At 40.2% G+C, this 17,474-nt stretch overlaps 2 protein-coding genes across 4 annotated transcripts; both read right to left on the bottom strand.

Moving 5' to 3' along the window:
• Positions 1-1,222: 1,222 nt before the first annotated feature.
• incenp (inner centromere protein) lies at positions 1,223-11,272 on the bottom strand. 3 transcript variants are annotated; one of them, XM_084018591.1, is made up of 21 exons: positions 11,082-11,272; positions 10,008-10,155; positions 9,756-9,866; positions 9,037-9,656; positions 8,881-8,923; positions 8,651-8,720; positions 8,424-8,550; positions 8,264-8,300; positions 8,058-8,145; positions 7,800-7,940; positions 7,382-7,399; positions 5,890-5,999; positions 5,672-5,792; positions 5,481-5,588; positions 3,941-4,101; positions 3,684-3,798; positions 2,809-2,889; positions 2,622-2,660; positions 1,989-2,051; positions 1,731-1,878; positions 1,223-1,495 (listed from the first exon to the last, which is right to left on the bottom strand). In XM_084018591.1, the coding sequence occupies exons 2-21, from the start codon at positions 10,145-10,147 to the stop codon at positions 1,320-1,322; spliced, it is 2,517 nt and encodes an 838-aa protein (XP_083874717.1). In that variant the 5' UTR covers positions 10,148-10,155; positions 11,082-11,272; the 3' UTR covers positions 1,223-1,319. The 3 variants fall into 3 exon arrangements, with proteins under 3 accessions (XP_083874717.1, XP_083874718.1, XP_083874719.1); XM_084018592.1 differs by having other exon boundaries at positions 3,941-4,098; XM_084018593.1 differs by lacking the exon at positions 7,382-7,399 and having other exon boundaries at positions 3,941-4,098.
• A 559-nt stretch (positions 11,273-11,831) lies between these two features.
• On the bottom strand, positions 11,832-17,171 carry pgghg (protein-glucosylgalactosylhydroxylysine glucosidase; the record flags this gene model as incomplete). Its single annotated transcript, XM_084018216.1, has 13 exons — positions 11,832-12,271; positions 12,812-13,035; positions 13,120-13,217; positions 13,306-13,401; positions 14,132-14,265; positions 14,354-14,490; positions 14,584-14,656; positions 15,060-15,171; positions 15,241-15,372; positions 15,901-16,020; positions 16,105-16,540; positions 16,629-16,839; positions 16,928-17,171. The coding sequence occupies 13 exons, from the start codon at positions 17,169-17,171 to the stop codon at positions 12,195-12,197; spliced, it is 2,094 nt and encodes a 697-aa protein (XP_083874342.1). The 3' UTR covers positions 11,832-12,194.
• Positions 17,172-17,474: the final 303 nt, after the last annotated feature.

The following is a 17,474-nucleotide window of genomic DNA, read 5'->3' as shown; positions in this document are numbered from 1 at the left end:
GAGTTGTTTCCATCAGTGTACACTTTAATAAATATTAAGTATCAGATATTATGTTTTGTTTGTTTTTTCAATAAAAAAAATAGAGGTAATTTATTACCATTTTATTTCATTATACAAGGAAGCTGTGAGTGCGCTTAACTAGAGAATAGACCTACCACCCTAAACAATGGTTTAAATTTTCAGAGTTCTCTTCTTTAAATATCCTTAAATATTGACAGGCACAATATATTGTATAAAAATATGAAATGCGACCTACTAAATAACAATAAGAAATGTGGACCATATGTGGTTTATTGTGAAGGGTGGTGTTGGGAACCAAGCAGTAAAGGAATCTCAAATTATAGTAAATGTTGAGATAACTAAACTTACCACAAGCTCCATTTAGTAGCAGTTCCGGAGCTTTCTGTCTTAGCAGCAGATCTTCCTCAGCAGACTCGACCCCGTTATCATGGATTGTTAAATAAATTAAAATGTTCTGAGATATCCATGATAACATGGCTTTCAATAGTCAATTTTTTTGAAGGTAGAAGTAAAATATTAAGCCATTTTTATGGTCTGTTGGGTATCATGAGATTTAAACCCTTTATAAAGCGGTTTTCCATGCCACAGCATGCTGACTCACTGTCAGGGTTTGTTGCTACAGCTCAAGTCAAAAATATCCACCAGTTTGTTAAAAGAAATTGCTTGTTTATTTAAATAGGCCCATCACACCCATGCTCCATCCACACAGGTGACCTTATTTGGACTGATGTGACCTCTTCTCAGGAAGGAGTGGATAAAAGGAGTTCTAGCTTTTGGCACCTGATGGAAGGGAGAATTTACACTTAGCAGATGTGCAATCAGCTAAAATAACTGAAAAGTGTAAGTGTACACCGGCCACAGAAATGTTTGGCTGCACATGTATTTATGTTTCTTAGGTCAAATCCAACCAAAAGCTGAAAAGCTTTCTTGCTCAACCTTTTTAATGTGCCTGAATAAATCCCAAACATAAGAATTTGATTATAATTTACAGTCGGTAGCTACACACATTACACAAATGAAAGCTTTTACTGATCACCTGGCAAAAACGTTCCCACTCATCCCACTGAGTTATAATAAACACCCATTTTCAAGTCCAAGTCCAAGAATGCAGCATTGATTTCACTTACATCCATAATATATTCTATATACTAGTAAGAATATATCCTAAAAACATGACAACTAAAACCTTAAACATGGAACATCCAGAAAAAAAACATGTTACTTTATTGGAAACAACCATAAAACAAAGATAGATTAAAGTTTATACAGCGATGTATATCTGTATCAGTGTGCAGACATTACTTGCTCCCAATGGGAGGAGAGTTCCACACAGCAGAGCTAGTGCGTTTAAAATAGCGAGGCTTGCTCTTGTAAAAGATGTTTTCCAGTTTTGGTGGTTCAACTGTTCCGAAGAAAGAGTCCAGATCAGGAGGGTTGAAGTACTGCTTCATAATGATCTGCTGCAGATTGTTACCTGGGAGGGGAAACATTTAAAAACAATGATGTCATTTCAGATGACTCTAACAACACACCGTGATATAGAACAAACCCTGAATAGGTCTGCTAAAAATAGGCCGACAGGCATGTAACAATCACAATTATATCAATTTGGACCAACTCACAATAGAAGAATTGGAACAACTGGTTTATAAACAACAGCAGGTCAGGTCTGATGATAATAAATGACAGTTATATTAAGTCACGCCCACCTTCTGCCCAGGATGGAATAGGTTTCCTTGGGGCAGACTCGTCATCAGTAGAGTCATCACTGTTTTGGTCCATCCCATAATCTTCAGCACTTTTGGACGGAGGTTTGTTGCCACCCTTCGGAGTGATGGAGTAAGACTGTGGAGATTGCTGCAAAGGAGGATAAAACGTACATACTGAGGCTTTGCTGTGATGAGAAACAATGTCCATCATGTTTTAAAGACAGAAATTAATTAAATACATTTGCCGTTTAAAATTACCTCAATATCCACAGTCCTATTGAGGCAACCACCTTTTCCAACAGGAGTGGTCATAATGGAGCGCTGTAAAAATAAAGAAGGTGGTGAATATGCCTTTTAGTGCTGCTTACAGATCCCCTATGGATTCTAGACCTCTAGTAGCACCATGGAGCGGTTGTTTGTCCACATCTAACGAACAACGAAGATGGGAAGTTAACTGCTAGGGAACATGGATGTAAACAATTCTGGATTTTAAATGCTTTATAAATTATTTATGAGGGTGGAAATGCACCCAAAATGTTTGTAAGTTCTCCAGAATGCACACAATGCATTTTGGTGAGTAACACTGAATGTAAATCAATAAGTAGATTAACTTGTTTCTTTACAAGAAAAGCAAACAAAGACCTTTAAACTTTCAGGTAAATGCTTAATGTGTATTAACATGGACAGTGAATAACAAATCATAGATATTGCTCAACAGCAATTAAATGTATGACAATCAAACACGAACCCATACCCTGCCTTACATGCACCAGTTGGGCACACTTAAAAATAAAGTTCAATTCATAAACATCCACATGTTAATCTATTTAATATTTAATGAATTACCAAAAGCAAAAACTGACTTTCAGAGTGGCTGGTTTAGATTCTTACCTCGATATCCACAGTCACATTCAGGCAAGTCGCCGCCTTCTTTAAAGAAAAGAAACCAAGAGGAACATTTAGCTACAAAAAAGGACACTGGGATACAATCGATGCAAGTCTTTGAGTCATCTTTTGCTTCTGTTTAACTGTGTAGGTGGATATAAACTAAAAGTAGAATTTCCCCCTGCTGGTGTACCTTTGCTTGAGCAGCCTTTTTAGCAGCATCTTCTCTCTCTTTTGCAGCTTTCTCTTCTGCAGCTAACCTCTGCTGCTCCTCCTGGTGGAACAAAAAGCACATGAGCAACCACACAGCTGAGCACCCAAAACAACAAACCCAGAGTTTACAATTAACAATTAAGAGGTGCTTCATGGTGGTCAATATGGATATGGTCACACTGTCTTAGGGAGGCATGGCAGTTAGTCAACTACCGTTATTTCCTACCATCCAGGAAAATTGGGTTAAAGAAATCAACATCCCAGAGCATTTCCCCCTCTCAATCAGAATATGTGGAGATGGACATTTCTTTAGTGCCGACACAGGGCCTTGGAGATAGGTCTGGCTATTTGAGACTAATAGGTGTCTAACGTCGCCTAACAACACACAATGGGATACAAAAACATGTAATAACCAACATTACAGCAGATAAGAGATACCTTGGAGGTATTGAGGAAACGTTCAAGACCCATAGAATAACAATTATTACACATAATTGCTTTTAAAAGACCATTACCATCTACCTTCTGTTACCAGAGTTTAACAGACCCGTTTTATTGGTCAGGTTCATGAGTGTTTATTTGTTGTTGTAGCTATAAACACATCATGTAGTTCAATTTCCCTAAAACAACTAAGGTGAAAGCAACACTCAACCACAAATCTGAAATGATTGTGCATCTGTATAAATAGTGAAGAGGTAGATTGTGCTACGATTCACATTCTAACCATGTACGTTTTTAAACTTGTTTATTTCCTGACTGATGCCCACTCACGATAAAAACTATTTCTTTTGGACTACTCAAACAATTGTTGTTTGACGTGTTGAAAACATTTGGTTCTGAAATAAAATTTCATACCATTTTTTTCTCAAGCGCTTTGGTTTTCTCCTCCAGTTCTCTCCTCCCCTTCTCTCTCGCCGCTCTCTCCAGTTCCCGTTGCAGAGCGATGGCCTTTTCTTTTTCCACTCGCTCCCTGAACAGACATTAAGTCAGTAAAACAAACCAATGCAGTTTTCAGTTCATTGCAAATTGAGCTGGTTGAAAAGACAACTCAGGTAACTTAGTTTATAAAGTAACTGTTATGGTACTTTTGAGTATTAAAGACAACGGATAACCTTTCAGCAGCAGTGAGTCGCTCTCTCTCCCGCTCTCTCTCCTGCTCTCTCTCCTGCTCCAGCGCTCGGCGAGCTTCAGCCAGCTTACGAGCCCGTTGTTGTTCCTCCTCCTCTGCCTTCTTCTTTGCCAGGCACTCCTGCTGCCGCTTCTCTTCCTCCTGCAGTATTAAAAAAGGCACACAACATAAGAAAAAGCCTGAGTGCAATATGAAGTGGTTCACGACTAGATTAGAAATTGTACTTTGGAATCAACAGAGAAAATTCATAAAGAGTAATTAGATATGCACCGCACCAAATGCAATTGTCTTTGCCGAGTCCGATTGCCTTTCTAAGAACTATAATTGACAGCTTTTTTCAGTCCCAAAAGATACATTTAATTGTTTTTAAATTACACCGTCAAAAATACAAAAGGGTATCCTTTAACTTACTTTACCGTCATCAATAGCAGTTATTTGCATAAAAACCCAGAATTCAAATGATTGGATATATCCAATTATTTATAATGATATAAATAAATCATTATAAATGTATAATATTTTTTTATTAAAAAATATTCTTGGCATCAGTCTATTATCTTCTTTAGCACGTGTCGAAAGCTTGATTTCTCACAGTTTTGGGAAATGTTGAAGGGCTCATTTAAGAAGACGTTTCATAGTTTTTCCAAAGATGAGTGGAGAAACATGAACTGAATGTCTGAGCAGGGCGCCGGTCTCTATCGCCGTTGTTAGGGACTGTTGTAAAAGTGCAATACGACCCATTTCAAGCTTCTAGAACTTTTGTTTTCCAACATAGGAATCTCAAACCATTGCCATTAAACAGCCTTTTAGTATTACACACCTGAAAAATAAATAAATTAGCAGGTCATGGTTATCATTTACTTATTTCCTGGATTATGCAGATTTCAAGGTTTCTTTTTTTCAATAGTTTGCTCATTTGTCAATTTATTAACATCAAACCACCTCTCGGATGTCTGACACTGTATAAGAACACAGATACACTTTTGCTTTACATAAAGACATTTTCACTATAAATTGAAGCCTAAAATGTCACCAGAATGCAAGAAATTAAGTGTCTGATGCTCAAAACTGTGCTTGGTGACAGTGAAGGGGCCTTGGTCCTCTGTGTGTTATAACACTATATCAGGTTGTCTGGTTATTTTAAGTGAGAGTGCACTCCATTGGCCAAACTACGCAACAACACATTCAGCCAGATTGTGCGTTAATACTGATGTCTATCGTGTTCAACCGCAAACCCGGGAACCCTTTGACATACACACAAAATCTCCCTCCCTGCCGGTGTTCACCTACCTAGGATTAAGAAAAACATTTAAATAACAGGTGGCTCTTAGTTATAACATTTAGGTGCACTACCTCCAAAAACTGTTGTAAATGCAGCTAAATGGAGCCCTTCTACATGTAGTCTGTGATCAATTTTTTTTTAAAGCACAACAATTCTTTGCAGTGGCACAGAATTTATATATGGCGCAAAACTATGCACAGTTAAGGCAACAGAAATGACGAACGAATAAGTGTTATCTTACTGCTTGCTGGAGTTTCTTCTTTCTAGACTCTTCTTCCAACTTCTTCTTCAGCTCCAGCTCCTCTTGGCGTTTAGCGGCCACCTTCTTCTTGGCCTTCTCATCGTGACGCTGTGCCAAGAAGCACCACACAAACGATTAGACAAAGGGTTCAATCGGTATCGAGTTTTCAGAGACACAAAAATGTTGCATACCTTATCATTTTTCTCATCAATCTGGGCCATTTTTTGCTCAATCTTCTTTTTCTTTTCCGTTTCCTTCTGCTCTTCTTTTACTTTGGCCTCAAACACTCTTCTTAGCCTCTCATCCCTCTTCCTAGTACACACAATTTAAGAATTAAATACATAATAAAAACAGGAAGAATAAATGATTAAACTGTTCAGTCAGAATTAGTAAAGAGGTTGAGGTTAACCTTTTGAGTTCGTCCTGTTTCCTTTTCTTCTCCTCGTCCATTTTCTTCATTCTTTCCTCCTCCAGCTCCTGCTTCCTCTTAAGTGCTTCCAGTTTGTGACGTTCTTTTGTCTGAGAAAAGAGAAAAATAAGGATTTAGGAAACTGGTGTTGTCAGAAAGCAGCTAATTCCAACACATTGTAATGGTCAGCAAATATCAAAAGAATCTAAAGTAGCAGGTGGAGTTCATGCATGTTGAAAACATCCCCGCACCAGTGGAGTCGACAGATGAAGCAAAAATCCACCTTGACAGACTGTTATATTTCTATGGTCTTGGAGAGAAAAATTAGTTAAATCAAGTCTGTGCTCACACTGCTAGACTGCAGAGGTCTTCCTGTCCTGCGATCATTAGTGTCCAAACTACTAAGTTACTGTTAAAATAAGACAGCCATCATTAAAGCCTACAACTCCCATGGAGGAGTGATAGTCAAGATAGATCTCGTCTCTTTAAACGTGCTATATCACCAAGCAAAACCTAGCTACTGTCATATCTATGGTACCTCATGTAACAATTAGTGTATCTGACAAAAGACAAAGCAAAGAAACCACGTGTCACTCTGCACATCACCAGCAAGTGCAGTTGAATGCCGTCTGATTACAAGAACAAATTACTCGTAAAACACGATCCAGGTGCCAAAAAGGGAACAATTACATAATTCCAGTGTGATCTTCTCACCCAATAAATCACATAACAAAGACATGGCCATTTTATCAACAACCCAAATAGTGACACAGCTTCTGGTTCAGATGGATTTTTACTTCAATGTGTACTGTTGTAGTCAACAAACAGTGAGGTTACCAAAGCTGTTATAGGTGGTTTGAAGGATTATTGGTGCAAAAGATATCAAAGAAGGAGCATTATTGTATGTGGGATATCTTTTTGCTATAGAAGCCCCTTCCAACAAATGGACCCTGGGAAATTGCCTTTCCTTGAATAGAATTTCTATTTCATGTTACCTAGAAACACGGTGAAATAATACGTGTTCTTTGTGTTGGATTACATATCTCCCGAATTATAGGAGATGCTTGTCGCACATTGATGCAACTCATAGGAACACCTCTAATAAAAACACCGTCATACTCAGTGTTACTAATGAAATGGGGTGTCGTACCGTATTTAACGGCAGGGTATTAGGATACATTTCTCATACCGGTAGTCTGTGCAACACTAATTTCTGCAGTATAGTCTGGTTCTACACGAAATTCAACTTTGAGGGATTTATCCAATAATGTCTGCTTCTGTTCTCACTAGAGACAAAACTGTCTTCAAAATGCCAGAGCCTTCATTTTGGATCCAATACAGACCCATTTACATTTCCATGTAAATGCAGAAGTGTGAAAGGGGCTTATCTAAGGTATGTAGTGATTGAGGAGACATTCAATCAAGTTGTACAATGGGATGTTAGACACCATAAAATGCCCACAAACAAACACTTCTTTCACATTACACTTACCACGATACCAACGCTTAACTGGGGAGGGGAGAAAGCACATCCAAATAAGCACCACATTTGTGTCATCCACAATATTTCAATATAGCAATTTAGGAAATGCTTAGAGCTGAAATTGTAATTCAGTTTCTATGGAGTTATGCAGATACAAGACAATTATTTTCCAATTCATTACGTTACTACATGTCTGTTTTAGCCAGTGCACTTTAGACAGTAAGTTGAGCTGTATTGGCATCAATCCAGACACATTTTAATGGATTCTATGGGTGAAAATAAAAAGAACCTGATCCTTTGTTTGCTAAACTCTAATGTGTTTTGTCGAGCTAAGCCTGCCCTAAGTGTTGCAGGTGGGCTCCACAGTGAGAGCATACCACTGCATGTCAATGTTATTGCTTTGCAAAGAGTTCTGTGTGTAGCTTACCTTGTCATCAATCTTCAGAGGAGTGGTGTGTTTAATGAAGGACTTGATAACAGCAGTACGGCCGAGGGAATTTGGAGTCTCCATTAGCAACCGATTCTTCTGCACAGTGTGAAAGAAAGATCTCATGTTGGGTCTCATTGCCTATGTATCAATAACAAAAGAGAAATGCAAAAGATTACCATTTGACCCATTCATTATTTGTACATATACCAATATCTTCCAATTCTTAACCTTCAAACTGAGCACATCTCATCTTACACTTTGACTTTTCTTGGGAGGAGAGAGCCTCTTTGTGGGACTTTCCTCTACAGTATCTGGTGCTTTGCGTTTGGTGCTCTGGCGCAACCTGGAGAAACAGAGAGCCATTTTTAAAGACGAAGGATTTAACAAGTTGATAAGTGTTTTAATGTTGTTGCACACATCGACAGGGCAGTCGTTAAATGCAGCAGACATATAGCACTCACTTGGAGGCTGACTGGGAAGTCCGTTGCTTCTCAGCAACTGAAACACAAACACACATTTAGGTAAAAAAAAAACAGTTAGATACCAATCCAGGTAAATTCAACCAGAACTATCAACTCTAAATCAACAAAACTCACTTAGTAAAATGGCAAGTTCCCATACCTGTTTTCTTGTTGAGAGTGCTTAATGTTTGTTCTCTGGTACGCAATGATGGGGAGGCCAGTGTGGCAGCGTTTGCAGCCGCAGATCGAGTAATTCGCCCCAGAGACAGATGTTTGATCTGGTTGATCTGGATGATTTGATATAAACAAAAATAGTGAATAATCAAAAACCAAAGGACAAAAATCCAATTTAAGGCTGACACTGAAAATATAAAAGGACATTCATACCTCTGGACTTTCTTCCCACTCTGTAGCTGCAGCATTATCCTCCGCCTCTGCACTTACAGTGTCGAGCATGCTATAGCAGTGAATAAATACAAATAAACATTAAATTCATGTCTAGTCATGTGACAGTAATTTACCCGTCACTGTTACAGATGTTCAAATTCAAACAGATTTTCTTTGCCATTTAGACATCATTGTATTCACCTATGCACATAAAAATGTTAATTACTTACGCCTCTCTATCCTCTTCCTCTGCAGAGGTCACAACATGTTCCTCTACAATCACAAAAAAGAAGTCAAATATAATGTTCAGAATAATCAGTGTGGAAGAATTTCTCATTTAGTTTTTTCGGGGGGTAATTCTTAACCAAACATGGGGCATTTCTTACCATCAACGTTGCTGCTACATGTGGAGTTGAGCATGTTAGTCACCTTCCGCTTCAGCATGGAGCGGCGTGACGCACGGCGAACAGACTCCTGTGTCATACTGTGCCGCAGGCCAGCCAGCGAGTGACGTAGCTTGAGGGAGCACCTTACAGAGCTCCGCCGTGAGCTTTGAGCTGCACCAGCGATTGCAATCTTAGCAGCTGAACGGCCAGGAGAAGGCAGCACGTTCTTAGAATACTCAGCAGACAACCGGTCTGTTGCAGAGATACTGACCACAATCTCAGGGGAAGGTATCGCAGGTGGAGACTGGGCGGTGCTACATATGTAGTCGGCATCGTCTTCTGCAATGTTCACAGTGTGATTTTTGTCCATCTCCTCCTCGACCAGCTCCGGCTTCTTGTTCTGCACCTCCTCAGTTTTACAGCTGCCATCGTGTTCACTCACATCCTCTGCCACCTCTGCCGCCGTTTGTTTGTTTTTGCGGGTGGTGCGGGCTGTGCGTTTAGGCTGGGTGGTGGTGTTTGTTTCAGAGGTGGAAGGCTGAATGTTCTCTTCTTCAGCTATGAAGTTCAGTGATTTGACAGAGGAGCCACGAAGGTTACTGCGTTTTCCCTCTGAAAATCTGTAAAGTAAGACACATAGGCCCACGTTTTAAAATGACATCACATTTAAAATGTGAAACTTTTACCTTCACTAAAAATCAGTAATGACAGTAACAAACCTTCGTCTGGTTTGATTTCCTTCTTGATGCCCCAAGGACACACGCTTTCTCCGACTATTCTTCTTCTGTGATGGAGTTTTTGGCATCAATTCTGGTTCAGCATTAAATTCTCTGCAATAAAGAAATAGCTTCACTTGTAAAACCGTAAAAGACGATTTTAAAGAAGATCAGATTCCTGAAGATGGAGTCATGTGACACAAATAAAGCGAAAACTTTATTTAGTGGGTTTTTATTTCACTAATTCAAACCTACCTTGAGAACATGCGGTTGGCCTCTTGTTGGATCTCCTCAAGCCAAACCATGTGGACATTATTAATGTCATTGGTGAATTCTTTCGCTTTGCCATCAAACATTTGCATGAGGGATCGTACAGATGATTGCACGGAGTTCATGTTGATGCCTGCAGGAAAGATGCATTGTTAAATCAGGTAATCAGCTAGTAAACAATGAGTCATTGAAGCATCACTATAGAGACCAGACTGGTTGTTCATGTTTTGAAAGGCTTTATATCTGAACCCACTTTTATTTAATCTCCTGAGCTGCAACCTGGAAAAATCCAGCCAACAAAGTCCATGTACATATCATCGTGCATTAATGACCAAAACTACTGTGGCCATGTCATCTTTAATGGGAGGTCCTTGTTTATTGTTTATGTTTATTGATAACAAAACATGTTACTATTGACGTTTTACATGAATTAATATATATTTCATTATAACGGCAATTAAATGTAATGTAATATCACATCGTCTGTTTTGTCAATTGCCCTCATATCCAAGATTTTGGCAAATCAGTTGTATCAGACAATTATTTGGTTGTCTTTTTGGCTTGATTTTAGTCGTGCATTGACAGATTAATTTTTAAATTGTCTTTGGAAATGTCATCGGAGCATGCGCAGTGTATTCTCTTTTCGCGGACGCCTTGCTATGTATGAGCTGTACTGTTAGCTGTAGCTATTTAATAACAATGTGGTCAACAACAACACAACCCTAGTCGTTCTTCTTAGCTTGACACAACCTAAACTCAAGCGTTTTATGACGTGAACTAAACTAGCTAAGGTTTCCCAGATAACACATTGACGTTAGCTTAGCTAACATGAAACACTGCAACATGCGACCAACGGGCAGGCAACACTGAACAGTCAAATTATGTTAAATGGGAAGCCAATATTGTGATAATATTTAACGTACAAGCGGACACGGTTAGTTGGCGTTAATTAAACGGAGTTGTAAACATTATTTCAAACCGCTCTGCAATGTTTGCAATGACTCTCGTAGCGTTAGCCAAAAGCTAGTGTCGTCTTTGTTGTCAAAAAAATAGTCTTACCTTTGATATCCACCAAGTCTCAAAAAAGGTAATCCGATGCTCGTTGCTCCGCTTACTTTAAAATCTAAATCAATCGCATATTGGCATGCAATAAATGTTCTAAATAACGGAGCTCCACTTTTCTTTACGGCTCATCTGCAAACTCAACTACCTGAAGTTTCCGGACGGTAACTGCAATCCTCCTCACTCACCCGCTGAAACCGTTTAACGCGTTTAAAACTTCACCAGCCAATAGCGAGAGGAGCCTCGGTGACGTTGTAGAGGGGTTGGTCGATTTGAATACCATCGCACCGCGCCGCTGGGATCAGTAGCGAGCAATGGCTTCTGGTGGGGGAAGTGTCTACGTGTGAAGACAAATCGAGCAAACCCAAGGACATTCTGGGTGGAGTTACAGCCCAGATTTAAATCAACCAATTGAAAGTTGGCAGGATTTCCTCCGCCCTGCTTATGCTACTGGTCGTTCAGTAATACCAGAAATATGCCAGAAACCACATACAAGAAAAGTAAATCCACACAGTGAGCCAAGAGGCACATACAGTTATTTTATAGAAGTAAAGAAACATGTTAGGACTCTGTCACATCCTGTCCTGCAGAGTCTTGCATTGTTGCTGCCTCCCACCACTAAACAAAAAAGCAGGATATTTGAAGTAATGCAAAGCAAAGGCTGTGAATGTCCAGCTCACCAAGGTAAACCCTTTAGGCTGTTTACTTCTTATCCAAAGAGATAGAAAACAACAAGGGAAATGAAGCTTTGCAGATAATGTAATGTGTTTTATTTGAATATATTTAATTTACAATACAATATAATTGGTTAATGGCATACTAATACTATAAGAATTACATACATTTTGTCCATGATTGTTAATGCCCAAGTGAATGAGAACACAACAAACTTAACAGTAGATTATAAAATACCTTGCACAACATATTTTAATTGGTGGGTAAATGATAAGTGATGATGGGACTTTGCAAATGTATTACCTCTGAAAATCATGAGCATGTTCTAGTCCTGCTCAATGTGGTAAGTGTCCCGAGATGATTTCTGTTATGATATGACACTATAAACAAAATTGAATTGAATTGAATTGAATTAGTCGGATTATGGTGACTGTTTCAGAGAGGCCAACAGGAAGACGTCGAAGCCAGTTTACGAACACACCCTGGCTCTCGAGGAAAAGTTACCGGCTTCCCTGAAAATGAAGATGTATACAAGTAAATTAATAACAATCAAAGTAAAGATAAAACAGTACTGAGTAAATACATATAAGACTTGATGCAACAAGATAATTCACGGAAAATTACATGCACTTTATTAAAAAAATACCCCTCAAGCAAATTATTGAGAAACTGTTTTCCTCTGAGGATGATTTTTTTTTTGCAAACCAGCAGCGTCACATCCTCCAGTGTGTTACAACACAGCCACCCAAGAATCACCGTTATATAGTCCACTGAAATCAAAATGTCTCATTCTGACAAATACGTCACTCTATTATTGACCAGAGTCCCCAGTTTTCTCAGCTTTGTGGGAGTGCTCTTCATTATTTTCTCAATGGATGAACAAATGGATGAAACAAATTGTACTATTTCTGGAGTTGTAAAAGATTAAATGCATGCAGTTCAGGACTGAATTTTCCTCATTATTGCCAACAAGCTGCTATCATTGCATGTCTTGTGTGTGTGTGTGTGTGTGCGTGTGTGTGTGTGTGTGTGTGTGTGTGTGTGTGTGTTACCTGGTATGAGGGGGATTTCAGTTCCCGATGCCTTCAGGACAACACACAGGTCACAGGACTTAGTGATGCCAGCTGGGTTTTCCCCTTCCCTCAGTATGATACAAACTTCTTCTTTCCTCAGCAGCCAGTCCATCTGACGGCCCAGGTAGTTCACACCACGGACGCAGAGCTCAGAAATGTCGTTGGGAAGAATTGGGGAGAAGTCCAGGCATTCCTTCTGAACTCTAGAAACAAAACATATCATCACAATATTTGTATGCCTACGTGCTACAAGCGTACATATTGAGGTGTTTTCATTGTTAACTGACCTGAAGCCAGTATAACCAAACAGCACAGCCTGCAGGAATCCCCCCATCCCTGTGAGGAAATTGACTGCACCAGAGCCATCGGATGATTCACTCCATACCTGTGCAGAGAGGTAATCACACATTCACTCGATTTCAAGTAAAGAGGCATTTATTAGCATTATGTAGCTGTGTGAGTCAGAAGGGCACCTGGAATGGTCCCTGGATGTTTTTGAAGCACTTCTCAAGTAAACGTTGAGCTTTCTCAGCCTCACTCAGCTCCAGCCAGCCGATTGCAAACATTCCCTTACAATGGAAAGAAAAGGCATTGGTACAAACACACATTAGGCTACTTAATAAAGAAGCAAAAGCAACACCAGGCTTTGCAAGTATATATAGTCATATATATCACCAGCAGCTGATAAACTAAACTTACTAAATTAAAAAGAAGACAATTTAAAGTTACTTTGCAGATTAAGTTTTCCAAACCCTGTGATGACAATTTCAAATGTAATGTATTGGAACAGATTAAAATGGAAACAGTCTAAAGTAGATCAAATTAGATCCATCTCCACCTGCCACATTCAATTTGGAAAGAACAATCAAATCCTACATAATACTGACAAGCCATTCTGCTGCATAACCAGTACTTTTTGTAAAGTAAAGTATATTTTTGTAATTAATCATCTATTTTAAAAGCAGAAGTCATGTTTTTTCCGGCTACACCATGGACTGCTGTACCCATACCTCCCTGTTAAATTATATATTTCATATTTATTCCAGCTCCTTCTGCACTACACCATTGCACTCAAGACTCAATCTCATTGTCCTGTGCTGTATATATACTTATATTTATATTCTATTTATATCTGTACATAGTTGTCAGATGTTGTGTTTACCTTTTATTCAGTTTGTTATTCTTGTTTGTTTAGATGTCTATTTATGGGCGTGTATATTTAGAGCAACAAATTCCTTGTATGTGTTTACACTTGGCCAATAAAGCTGATTCTGATTCATACAACATACTGTGTCTCACCCAAGTCATGGCGGGACCATCAGGGTCTGTTACTGGTTCATACGCTTCAAGGTCATTTTTCCTGATCTCCGGGGACATCTGCAGTCCGAGAGGATAGCCCAGCATCACCGTGTCTGCCTGCTTCACTGGATCACCTGTGAGAGGTACAAAAGACATTCTGTCACCTTGTTACGGGCATGTTTTTCTGGTGCAGGTCAGTGTCAGAGAGTAACAAAACTTAACCTTTGACATAGCCATCAAACTCAGGATGGTACTGGTTTTCTTTGTCAAAGGGTATTTTGAGGTGATCAGCCACTTCTTGCCATTCTTTTGGTGCTTTATGTTGGAGGAGGTCAGCCAAGTCTACAGCGAACTGGAGACTGACAAATGAGATTTTTTATTTTTATTTTTTTTTGCATTATTAGTAATCATGAGTTAATATGCACTGCGGGGAAATATTCAAATACTAGTACCTGAATTTGGCCACTGTGTTTGTGTACACAGAGTCATTGACATTGTAGTAATACTCATCAGGTGGCATGACACCTGAATGGCACAAAAGGGAAATGCTTCATAATATTTTAACAGAAATATCTGTGCAATTATATAATAACAAGTACATTTTATCATACAGTTATACTTCAAAGTTAGCCAAAAAAAAAAAGATATCATCTTCTAAGATAAATCTAGAAATAGAAAAACTTATATTTAAAAATATAAAAGAGAAAACAGTTAAAGATAATTTTTTTTTTTTTTTTAAAGGCCTCAACACTGGGAGCCATGTTTAACTTCATTGCTATTTCACTACAGAAAGATCATGAGTTCTTTCTGTAGTTATTTCTGTAGAGGTCAGATGTCTCAAACTTAGCTTCTATTACAGAATTGTGCTGTTGGTCACATTAAGGTAAATAGATACAGCATGATGGTCTTCTAATAATGATCTTTTTACCTAAGAGATGATACTGCTCGTCGGCAGCGTCCCATGATGCTCTAGAAACCCAGTAATCGGCCACACCATATATCACCTCGCTGCCCTGGCCCTCTGTGAACATGGACAGATCCTGCAACAAAGAGCTCAGTTAATATCACACACAAACCAAAGTGAGTCACTGTGGTGAGTAGGGCTACACCTCTGTGAGGTAGAGATAGTGTTGGAAGGCCAGGGTGACATCCCCATTGATGTGAATCTCTTGTTGTCCATAAATGTCCTCTGGACACACCTCCCTCCCTGACACAGCACTCTCCCATGGGAATTTCAGCCCCTGTAAAGATAACATCTTTTCTTTAGAAGACACAGTTTCATGATTATTGTTAAAATGTACAACAAGAGAACACACAACAAGATTAACAGTAGCAGCCTTTGCATCCGGGGGCGTGACCAAGCAGCAATGTTTGACTTGGGAATGAGAACGGCAGCACACCCTGATTATTGGCTGTTCCACACCCACTTGGCATTATTATGAATTTTCTTGGCTAGACCCATCCAGTCTAGCATCCCTGTGCCAGGATTGAGCAGGAGTCATGCTCACAGAGGTACCGGTACTTGATTTGTTCTGGTCCTATGCCCTGACCAATGGGCTACCCGACCCTAACTACTCAGTGCCTAACCTTAACCAACTGTCTGCTTCAACCAGCTTTACAGGGAGGGTTTTGCCAAGACATGCAGTGGGATTCATAATAATGCCCCCACATGAGGTCCAATTGTTTTTTTATGATGCCCAGAAAGAGTCCTGAACACAGAAAATTACAAGAAAAGAGGCAATACAGGCAGGCCCCACTCATCATCCTACCTTAAGGCCTTGCTTTTGGGCATTGTCTTTTGCACCATCGATAGTCCCCACCCTGTACTCCAACACAGCTCGTGCTAGCTTGGGATAGAAGAGGGCAATGCCAGGATACATCCAGATGTCCTGTCCAGGAAGATGGGGTCATTAAGTGAGTCATCATACAACCCTAATAAAACACACACTTAGCTAGCCATCAACTGTCACTACCTGGTCCCAGAAAATGTGGCCCCAATAGTCCTGTCCATCCCCACCATTAGACAGTCCACCTGGACTGACTCCACCAAAAGAGGTGGAAGTGTCATGTATGGAGGGGAAGGCGCTGAGGAGGTAAAACATACAGCCAATCAGAGCCTTGCAGAGTCTTTCTGACCCTGCCACCTCCACCTTGCTCTGCAGCCACAATTCATCCCAGGCCTTCTCGTGAGAGGGACGCAGATCACCAGTCGCCACCAGATCCAGGCCCTCGTCATAAATGGCCTCAGCGGTGTCTAAACTGTTGGTCACAACCAGGATGAAGCCCCAGCGAGCCTGGCTCTGCTCTGGAAGCAGTGTCAGAGTGGGGGTGATAGGGGTCCAGATGAGATGCACTGTGGGACAGGAACCTCCTGGAAACTCAGCAGTGGTCACATTTCCTTGGATGTGACTAATGGGGGGACAGATGTAGACTGAGTAAGATATCATACCTATACTATAGTCAAAAAGGTGCTTTAACATGTTTTTGTTAACCTTACCTTCCTCCTTTGTAATCGGGACCAGACTCGAAAGCGATGTCTTTGCTCTGAGGCGTGAATGAACTGACCAGCTTAACAGTGATGGGCTCCTCTGACGTCACCTGACGCACCAACAGAATCTCCATCACCATCATGTTGGGGTAGTATCGGTGGGAATACAAAGACTGTGAGGCCGTTACACTTGCTGAGCTCTGGCTGTGGGTAAAAATGCCTGGATGAGAATATGAGAGAATTAGCAGCGGCCATTTCTTCACAGCACAGATTCCTGCAGTCAGAGAGTCATTCACTGCAGGGAATACCTGTGTGGGTGTCCAGACTGTACGTGTGCTGGGCTGGTTCGTCCAGCTCAACATTCACAGCGAGTGGACAGGGGACATCTGCCCGGTGACAATGTCCACCCTCCCCGTTATACACACCGCCCATGTGCATGGTTTTGTTGTACACCCTCCATCCCAGAAGGCCATTGGCCAGCGGAGGGAGGAAGCGGCGGTCACTGGGTAGAGCGTTGGTGGAGAAGATGTAAGGGTCTTCATCATAGGACATGGTGGCGAGGTGGTCTTTACTTGAAGGTCTGGTTTCCCCAAATACAAAAGGGTTTGTAAGAAGGGACAATATTATACTCACTCAATGAGATTATGATGGTGTGTGTTGTAGTTATGTGATATTACTCAAATATCTAAAGTTGGATGAGACATTAGATCATTGCTGGAAACTTTTACTGTGGAATCACACACACACACACACACACACACACGCACACACACACACACACACACACACACACACACACACACACACACACACACACACATCACAGGTTCCTACCAAAAGGGTATTTGTACATCG

The sequence above is a fragment of the Eutrigla gurnardus genome (assembly GCF_963514095.1).
Source record: "Eutrigla gurnardus genome assembly, chromosome: 9".
Taxonomy (NCBI): Eukaryota; Metazoa; Chordata; class Actinopteri; order Perciformes; family Triglidae; genus Eutrigla; species Eutrigla gurnardus.
Note: the sequence above shows the minus strand (reverse complement) of the source record. Positions and strands in the feature narration are given on the sequence as shown.

Bases quoted from the DNA above. Each gene is read 5' to 3' on its own strand.
- incenp (XM_084018591.1), bottom strand. From the start codon at position 10,147: ATGAACTCCGTGCAATCATCTGTACGATCCCTCATGCAAATGTTTGAT. The intron at 8,924-9,036 runs GTAAGAAATGCC...TTGTGATTGTAG, and splicing joins ATGTAGCAGCAACGTTGATG to AGGAACATGTTGTGACCTCT. The intron at 2,890-3,683 runs GTATGAAATTTT...TTGTTCCACCAG, and splicing joins AAGCGCTTGAGAAAAAAATG to GAGGAGCAGCAGAGGTTAGC.